This window comes from Vulpes lagopus, chromosome 1, assembly GCF_018345385.1.
Source record: "Vulpes lagopus strain Blue_001 chromosome 1, ASM1834538v1, whole genome shotgun sequence".
Taxonomy (NCBI): Eukaryota; Metazoa; Chordata; class Mammalia; order Carnivora; family Canidae; genus Vulpes; species Vulpes lagopus.
This window is the reverse complement of record NC_054824.1, coordinates 62276849-62287019: the sequence shown is the minus strand read 5'-3', so window position 1 is coordinate 62287019 and position 10171 is coordinate 62276849. Positions and strand designations below refer to the sequence as shown.

The following is a 10171-nucleotide window of genomic DNA, read 5'->3' as shown; positions in this document are numbered from 1 at the left end:
AAAATGTCTGGTTATTAATGTCCACCATAATTTAGTTCCAACTAAAAAGGCTTTTGCTATGATAAAAATCTCTTCCATTTGTACAATCCTCTAAAGCTTTCTTTTCCCCAGGTGCTTTCATAGATGCAATTCATCATAATGGAAAACTCTAGGCTTAAACAACTGGGAGATCTGGGTTTGCCACTTAGCTGAGTGACTGTGAGCAGGTTACTTGCCCACTCTGAGCCTCAATTTCTCATATACCAACCAGAGATGATAACATAGTTCCCACTTGAAATAGTTACTGCGCAGAATAAATGAGATGCTGAGGTGTGATGCTTCGGTATAATGCCCAGCACATAACGCACATAACGATGCAAGGTAAATGTCATCCACTATTTGTAACATAAAGTTGCTTTGGGGGCGCCTGGGTGGTAGTAGTCAGTTGAATGTCCTCTTGGTTTCTGCTCAGGTTGGGATCTAAAGTTTGTGGGATTGAGCCCTGCATCAGGCTCTGCATTTGGTAAGGAGTCCACTGGAAACTCTCTCCCTCTGCTCCTCCCCCAATAAATAAACAAACAAATAAACATACATACATCTTTTTTTTAGGGGCGCCTGGGTGGCTTAGTCAGTTGGGCATCTGCCTTCAGCTCAGTTTATGATCCCAGGGTCCTGGGATGGAGCTCCGTGTTCGGCTCCCTGCTTCTCTCTCTCCCTCTGCTACTCTCCCCACTTGTGCTCTCTCTCTACCAAATAAATAAATAAAATCTTAAAAAAAAAAAAACTTATAAAAAAATGGCTTCTACCGCATCTGTCTTGCAAGATTGTTGAACAGATTCAAAATAAAAAGATCAAGTTTATGAGAACATTTTGTACCATCTAAGTAAAGTACTATGCAAATATATTCCCCCTCCACCCCACAAGTAGGTATCACTGACCCTACTTTGTAGGCAAGCATGATTTTCCCAGCATCACTCAAACTGATGAGGGTAGGAACAGAAACTAGGTTTGGGGACCCCTCAGACTAGCCTCATTTCACTAGAACTCCATTCATGTGGGAGTATGGCAGAGAAGCACAGTCTCTCTCTCTTTTTTTTTTTTTTTTAAGACTTTATCTATTTATACATGAGAGACACACAGAGAGAGGCAGAGACACAGACAGAGGGAGAAGCAGGCTCCTTGCTTCTGCAGGAGCCCGATGCTGGACTCAATCTCAGGACCTCCGGATCATGCCCTGAGCCAAAGGTAGGTGCTCAACTACTGAGCCACCCAGGCATCCCGCACAGTCTGTTTCTATACCACAGTGTGTAAACACCGCGCCTTACCTAAGCACCTCTACTGTCCTTGACTGTGCCCCACATTGGCAGGCTGCCCATTGCCCTTTTCAGAGCTAGGCTCCCTCTCTGAATTGTGACATTCAAAGTTGGCTGGTCTCTCCCTGCCAATAAGGTTCTCCAGCAGCTCTCCAACTCTGTTGTTGCTTCTGAAGTTTGCATCAGTTCCTCTATGGCACTTCCATGACAGCTTTTCAGTCTGCCTTCTGCCTCCTTTGAGTAGTCTCTGCTGGGTGAGTGTTCCACAGCCACAATAAGGTGACATCCACCAATGTTATACCTAATTTGATCCTCACAGGAAGACACAGATTTTACCTAATTTTATAGGTGAGGACACTGAGGCTCAGAGATGATAGGACTCACTCAGTGGCATATGAATTGGTTACCACTGAACCAATAATCATCTTCAAAATCCTAGCTCAGTATTTTTTCTACCCCTGCAGTGGATTACCACTGACTCTGTGATGAGGTCCAGTTCAACTTAAGTCTCTGTGGGTTTGAGGAATAGGGATCCCCACTCCTCCACCTCCCTGCAAGAGAGAAAAGGGCTTTTTTTTTTTTTTTAAAGACACGTGGCCTGAACTACTCTTGGAACTGGAAGAGTGGGTTCAAAGCAACCTTAGGGACTAGATTCTCTCTCTATTTTTGAGGCTAAACATGGTCTCTATTGGTGGGTTCTCTCTGCTTACAAATAGTTTCTGCTCCCCTAGAACTCTGCCCTGAGCATGGCCATGACTTGTTGCCTCTGGCTCACTCAGTTTCTCTACTCATACTCTCAAATATGGAGATTTGATTTGGTTCCCTCATTTGGTTCCCAATATGGCTTGGCCATATTGCATGTTACCACGCAGCCTATAAGCCTAATAGTGAGGGTCAGGTGCCAGCCCAGGTCCAGTTAACTGAGGGTGAAGGGGAGACTCATTGTCAGGGCAAACTCAGGTCTTGCGAGCAGTAGGGCCATAGATGGGGTTCTTTGCCATGGTGTGTAGGCAAGGATAGCGTTCTGCAGCTTGACCCAGCCATTATGGGCCTCTTCACTCCTACCTAAACTTTCAAACATCTGACTTACTGTAGATGAGTAGGAGGCCAAATGATTCTAGACAGTTGATGCAAGTACACCTTGCTTTATATTCAGGAAGAATGAAAGTATGTGAGTCATATATTTCTAACTTATATTTTGATTGCACCAGCTGTTCTTTTTTTTTTTTTTTTTTTTAGCTGTTCTGTTTTAAAGGGCAGCCCTTTTCACTTGATTGTGATGGTTTCACAGGTACATACTTATCTCCAAAGATACAACTCATCAAGTTGTGTATGTTAATATGTATAGCTTTTTATATGTCAATCATATCTCAATGAAGTGATTTTTTTAAAATGCCAATTACTGCTAAAAAAAATAAAGTTACACAAGCAGAGGAAGTAATGACCAATAACAGCTCAAAGCAAGCATCAATGTGGTTTGTTGGAATGCAAAACAAGCCTGTACGGCTGCTCTGGCCTTTACAAGTCAAACAGAAACATTGAACACTTACCTTGGGGCAGGGGGTGGGGTGGTGAGGACAGCGCTTTTCAAAAATCATCTTTAATTTTTAATTTTTAAAGATTTTATTTATTTATTCAAGAGACACACACAGAGGCCGACTCATAGGCAGAGGGAGAAGCAGGCTCCCTGAAGGGAGCCTGATGCAGGACTTGATCCCAGGACCCCGGGATCACACCCTGAGCCGAAGACAGAAGCTCAACTGCTGAGCCATCCAGGCATCCCAAAAAATCATCTTTTATATAAAGGAAATAATCAGCATTTTGGCTCTTTTATACAGGGATGTCTGTAATCCAAAGATCATTGTCGTTCACTTAGAAACATATTATTTGATTTCTTAATGCACCTTCTTAGTTGTATTTTGCTTATGTCAACATTAAAACCCATCCTCAGTCCTAGAGCACACTTCAGCTGGCTGGCTATGGCTGAGGAAGGTAGACTGGGAGTCTGAAATTCAGAATTGACTTTAGGTAAACTCAAGGGGCTTTATTTACATACATACACACACACCAATAAGGATATCTGGAAGAGTAGAGGAAATTAATAACCAATTTATTTATGTTACTATTATTTATAATTAACCAATTTAACAGATTGTTGCTGAGTACCCGATATACATTGCTGGGGGAGGCAGAGGTGGTATGGGGGTTGATTATTAATAAAACATGACCTTTGCTCTTCCCAGTGGTGGAATTAGATCAAGTCCCAGGCCCCTCCTATGTTCTTTCTAAGTATCAAATTGGAAGGAAGGAACATTTGTCATCTTTATATACTCTCTTCCTCCATGTATAATACAGTGTGGAATAATGTCTTAGACTCAGGGCTCATGAGTACTGAATGAATAAATAAAAACATAGGAAAATGTCTTCAGATTGCACATGCGAGCCTCTACAACACTGGCTAAAAGCACACTGCTTCTAGAGGAGTAGCTATTTTATTTATTTATTTATTTATTTATTTATTTATTTATGATTTTATTTATTCATGAAAGACACAGAAAGAGAGGCAGAGACACAGCAGAGGGAAGAAAAGCAGGCTCCATGCAGGGAGCCCGATGTGGGACTCAATCCTGGGAACCCGGGATCACGCCCTGAACCAAAGGCAGGCACTCAACCGCTGAGCCACCCAGGAGTCCCAAGCTATTTTATTTATACAGAACTGTCTAAAACTGATGGCTAAATATGAAAGTAAAAAACCTCCAAAAGGGGATCCCTGGGTGGTGCAGCGGTTTGGCGCCTGCCTTTGGCCCAGGGCGCGATCCTGGAGACCCGGGATCGAATCCCACGTCGGGCTCCCGTGCATGGAGCCTGCTTCTCCCTCTCCCTCTGCCTATGTCTCTGCCTCCCTTTCTCTCTCTCTGTGTGACTATCATAAAAAAAAAAAAACCTCCAAAAGAACCTAGATCAAGGTCTTAAACAGGTATGCTCCACATAAAGCAAATTTTGTAGAAAACCCAGAATTTACGCTTTCTCCTAATTTTTTTTTTAAAGATTTTATTTGTTTATTCATGAGAGACACAGAGAGAGAGAGAGAGGCAGAGACACAGGCAGAGGGAGAAGCAGGCTCCACGCAGGGAGCCCGATGCAGGACTCGATCCCGAGTCTCCAGGATCACACCCTGGGCTGAAGGCAGACGCTCAACCGCTGAGCCATCCAGGCATCCCTCTCCCAAATTTTTAAAGATTTATTTATTGGGGCGCCTGGATGGCACCTCAAGTTTGTCTTTAATCATTAAAAAGTAAACACATTCTAGAATTCGGAAATCCAGACTAGCAATGCATGTACACCAGAGTGGACGGGAATTTGTGGTGAGTTCGCTGTGAGCTACCCGTGCAGGATACTGAGCCCTCCTAAGCTGGAGTCCGGGCAGTATAGTGTAGAGGCCACCAACCTGCCAAGGGGCTCATCCTCTCTTCAGAGCAGAAATGTTATGTCCTGGCTCCAGGAGGTGTGTAGGGGGCGCTTGAATGAGCCATTAATCTCTTAGGCAGACCTCTAAACTGGCCTATAGAAACCAACAGGTAAACTAGCATTTGTGAAGCCACTTCAGTGGCTAGAAAGAAGGAATGTGTAAGCCAAATGAAACTCAAAAAGGTAACAGTTTATTTTCCGAGCAGCTGACGCAGTATTGAATCAGGTTTTCACAAGTAAATAGGACAGTGTCTATCTGGTTACATCTCTGTTCCATGAATATCTATCTATAGGAACTGTAATAAATTTCTGAGGAGGCTAATGATTGGAAACTCTTAAGTAAAATTCTTCTGGCTCCTTTCTGAAAAAAGGATTGTGAGAACTTAAAAAAAATGCTTTTCACTCAGGGGGAAAACCAACCTAGAATGCCTCAGTTTTGTTTTGAAGGAATGCACCTTTTTAGGACAAGTCTATAAAACATCTTTATTTGTTTGTTACATAGGATGTTTAAATATAACTTTGCTTTCAAGCTTCAAACTTTTTTTTTAAACCCCTGGTAAAATAGGACTTTTGGTTCACCTTAACAAAAACTGACCTAGGAAGAAACATTTTTAGCAAAATGTATTATAAAATTCACTAGAAAATACTGTCCTCTTTTTGCCAAAATGTTACATAAAATCCTTATTAAAAATACACACGTTACAAAAGAAAAAATTATGAAGATGCTAATACATAGTGCTTTGGATATGGACCAAGGGACCTGCATTCCGGGGAAAATACAGTTAAGTACACTAAATATTATGATGTCAACTTATAATAGTGCAAACCTGAATAAATTACATCCTGAAATGGGAAGGCATGCAAGTCATTTGCTGAGAATAGAACATAACGAAGCCAGAACAGGAAGCAATCACAACACTATTTAAAAATGTTTTCTTTTTTATTACATTAATTTTTTTCAAAAATACTTTTCTTTACAATAGAACTCCTAGAAAATATTTACAACCTTCCTCTAATAAAATATAACAGCAGTTAAATATATTTGAAAATAAGATGGGTTTTTCCATAAAATATATCTGTTAACTTTTTATATACAAGCTTTCTCAAAGAGGTCTAAATTCACTAATGAAAAACCATCTGATAGTAAACAGTAACGGTGTTGAAGACATTAATCTTTAGGAAGAGAAGTTCTTTGGGGTGGGGAGGGGTGAGGGAAGCAAAAACACAACACATACATGCAGGCGGAATCATTTCAGAAAAGAAGTAAGTGCAATATTTTACCATGAAGTCAATTTTTTAAGTTGATATTGTCAAGAAATACTACTTCAGGAATTTGAACTGTCTCGTTAAGGAGGAGTTCTTTGGTTATTTCAAGTCAAAGATGCTTACATTATACTGCATGAAAAATCAAAATTAAATTGTGCACTACAGTTTTGCCTTGGCAACTCAGTTTATTTTTAATGTTTAAAACTGGAACGGCTGGGCAAGTCTCCAAACACAGCAAGTACATTTGCTTTATAAACATGTTTCTGGGTGTTTGCTCCTTTGATAGATAAGCTTCCACAGACCTGATAGCAGAACCATTCCAGAATCACTCTCAGACGCCGGCATGCAGGAGGAGCAGTCACCGGGACAGACGCCATCAGCTGATCTTACGGAGTGGTTCTGGGGCAGTTCTGCCGCAAGGTGGACGCACACGGCCTCAGCAGTTCCAACTCCAAACGTGCGAGAGAATAACCTTGTCTAAAAGGGCAGCAAATAAAACCTTTCGTTTTGCCTATAAAAAAAGATCAACGAAACCTCCAAGACCCCCCCCCACCCCCCCTTTTTTTTTCTGAAAACAGAATGATGGAAGTGAAAAGAACCTTTATATTTATCTTCTGTCCGTGGCTTTCCTGAGATTCAGAGAACACTGCCTACGCGGGCCCTCGGGCCGTGGGTGTGTGCTAAATGCTTCTGCCCGAGGCAAACTTAAAAGGTGCTCAGGTCCTGTCCTCAGGTTTGTGCTGACATTCTAATGTCAAGCTACGAATGAATGTACCAGCAGAGAAGCCTGGCCTGGTGGGCCACACCTACACAAGCCGGGGAACCAGCCTACCTTGGGTGGGGGCAAGGCCTGGAAGCCCTTCTTCCCGAAGTCAGGCACCATTAAGGCTCCAGGGGAAGCCGCCAGGGGCAGTCCCCTCTGCTGGGCTGTGTCCCAGGCTGAAGACACGTGCTCATTGGCCTTAACAGAGGGATGGGACAGACTGACTCAGCTCAAAAAAGCCTGAGCTAAATGCCATTTTTGAAGGATGACATGCTTATTACCTTTAAGTACAAACAGCAACCCTGCTACAAGGGACGGGAGGAAGCAGAGCAGAGTTATGTAGCTTGGAGAATTCTAGAAGTGCTTTGGTAAATGACTTGCATGAATACATTCATTGTTTGAATGCAAATATTGTAGCTAAAGTGGTATCTGAAACCATTCTTGTTGGCCTTTAATGCTATCTCACTTGTATTTGCTACTAAATTTGTTAGGAAACAGTCCAGCAAAGGTGAGTTACAGCAAAATCCCAGTGAATGAGGTTTCACAGTACTTCCAAGTGGCACAAAGTAATTTTCAGAACTCCGTGGGCCATTAACAGTGTTGCAAAAAAGAACGTTCTTCCAGTCTAGGTTTTGGGTAAAAGAACACTTCTCGGTGTTCCAGAATGTGTGCCCCTTCAGCCACTCTCCCTAAACAGCCCCGACAACTTGACAGTTGGGGTTATATTCCCCTAGACGGCTCTGCCGATCCACAAATCAGAGCCAACTAGTACCCCAGGGAACACGGAAGAGGATGCACTTGCTCCATGAACCAGGTCCTCCATAAAGCATTGCCGAGGAGTAAAAGCCTGAAATATACGCAGTACCCCTGCAAACGGGCCAACGGTGATAGGCGAGGCAGGGAGAAAATTTATTTTCACATTTGGTCAACTTTTCAAATGGTGTATGTGCTAGAAGGAAAGCCGTGTAACGTAAGGGCTTGCTTGCTTTGCTCACTGGAAAGTTACCCCTTAGCACAGAATCTCCCGGCAGAGACTCTGAGTTCACTGCAAACTACAGAATGAGGTCAGAACAGAACAAAAATAACTCTCAGTGGGAAAAAAGATGGCCTGAGGCACCAACGCGAAGAGGGTAGCCTCCTTCACACACGCATACACATCCACACGTTCACGGCAAGCTTTGGGATAAAAGGCAGCAAGGATGGTTGACATCTGAAAGCAAAGGAACATTGAAGGTCAGGTTTATTCCCTGCTAGGAATGAGTTCGTGGGAATGTAGCCCAGATGAAACACCTCTTAAATAGAGTTGTGCCAATTATTTATTCCCTCCAACCTCCCATAGAAACATTTATTTTTAAATAAAAGGAAAAGAAACTGAAAAAAAAAATTTTTCCCCCTAAACCTGAATGAAATGACCACTTTTTTTAAACAGGTAGTTTAAAATGGTTACAAAACGAGCAGGGAGTCCAGGGTTCCTGATTAATGAAGACGGAGGCCGTGGGTGTTGGCCTTCTTCACGGGACAAGCCGGGTTTATAGTTCCGCGTCCCCTTGAAGCAAAACCGAATCTTGCTCATCCAAGAGGAGATCCGTGTCCACGACCTCGGCCTCTTCCATGACGCCTCCCAGCTGCTGGACAACGTCGCCATCGAGGATGTCCACGTCCTTGATGGGTTTGATCAGGCTCAGCTGGTCCAGAGGCAGCAGCCCTGGCGCCCCCGTGGGCCCCGTAGTCCTCTCAATGGTGGCGGCCATTTCAGCGGCAAAAGCTGCCTTCTGAGCCTTTTGCCTCTGCTGTTCCTCCTGCTGCCTGTGCGTTTTCATGTGGGCGTTTCGGCTTTTGATCTTGAAGAAGACTCTAAAAATGAAGAAAAGGAAGCATGTGAGACTCAGGCCCTCTCAGTTCATGGAAATCCGGGCGTCCTCCGGGGTCTAATCTGGGTTGGGTGGCTCTGACAGAGTCCTCGGATCACATAGGACCTCCTGCCCCTGTGACCCGTCACCTCTCCTCTCCAAGCATTACAAGGGAAAGGGGACGGGGACAGGAACAGCTGTACAGTGTGTCTGGCTTCCTCTCTGTGACAATGGAGGATGAATTCTCGAAGGCCTTCCTGTCCACCCGTGGTCTGCAGCACACACTTTTCTTTTCTTTTAGCTTCCTCCTTTCTCTCCTCATCACAAACCTGAGAATCCCTCAATCAAGCACTGAGCTCTGATAGTTCCCAAAATGGAACCCATCACCTGTCTTTGGCTTCTGTCCCTGTTATTCCACAGTCAAATTTCTTAAAAGCTCTTCTTGGTCCTTCACACTTGGTATATTCCCCCCCTTTCCTTTACCCTCTCCAACTGGACGCTTGTCCCCTCCACTGCTGCCTAGACCCTCTCCTCAAGGTCGCCAATAACTAACTCTCTGTGGCCAAATCCAATGCTCTCCATTCCATCTTCATTGTACCTGACTTCTGAGCTGCACCCACCATGCCTTTTCATCTAAGACCCCTTCTCGTTGGTCATCATATTATCATAATTTCCTACTTCTTTAGAACAAAATAGCTTTAGAACGAAATAGTAGTTCTCAGCTGTGGGTGATTTTTGCCTCCCCAGGGACACCTGGTGAGGTCTGGAGACATTTCTGACTCACAACTCGAGGAGAGGATGGTATTCTCGAATCTAGTGGCCAGATGCCAGGGACATGGCTACATATCCTAAAATGCAAGTCCCCAAACAAGGGACTTATCAGACCCAAATGTCACTGCTGAGGTTGAGAAACTCTGGGATGAGGCACCCGCAAACTATGGTCAGTGGACCAAATCCAGCCCACTGAATTTTTGTAAATAAAGTTTTACTGGAACACGGCCATGTCTATTTGTTTATGGACCGTCTTTGGCGGCTCTGCTCTGCAACGGCAGAGCTAAATAATTGTGACACAGATAGTATGGCCTGCAAAGCCTAAAATATTTCTCTCTGAACCTTTTTCAGAAACCATTTGCCCAGATGTGAGACTGTTTTTGGAGAGGGGGTGGCACAAATATCCTGCATTCGTTCCTGAGCTCGTAAAAGGAAAAAAAAAAAAAACCCTCTGATTTCTAAGACAAGCAGAGTTGATGAATCACAATTGCACATATTGAAACTGTTTAATGTAATGAACATAATTTCAGCAGCTAAAATAGGCACTCTGCAAACATTCGCCTGTTATTCCTACTCCGGAAAACCACAGAAAATATTTCTATTTTCCACAAAATCTTAACTAGAGTTATGGTATTAAAAGGTCCCAAGCAACATAAAAACAAGACAAGAAAAACACTTAATGGATGTCACTGAGAGACAGCCAGAAAGCTCCAAATGCTAATTTTTGTTTGTTAAAATGTTCTTTGTCTCCACCTGGTGGA

General features: G+C 43.3%; 1 protein-coding gene across 23 annotated transcripts in view; it reads right to left on the bottom strand.

Moving 5' to 3' along the window:
- Window positions 1–4962: 4962 nt before the first annotated feature.
- Window positions 4963–10171, bottom strand: part of TRERF1 (transcriptional regulating factor 1) — a 209989-nt gene continuing 204780 nt past the window's right edge. For 22 of the 23 annotated variants that reach the window (XM_041770769.1, XM_041770804.1, XM_041770776.1 and 19 more), the window contains one exon: window positions 4963–8643. In XM_041770769.1, coding sequence (XP_041626703.1) covers window positions 8319–8643 — 325 coding nt within the window. In that variant the 3' untranslated portion in view covers window positions 4963–8318. The remainder of the gene's footprint in view (window positions 8644–10171) is intronic. The other variant, XR_005990218.1, reaches the window with a different exon arrangement.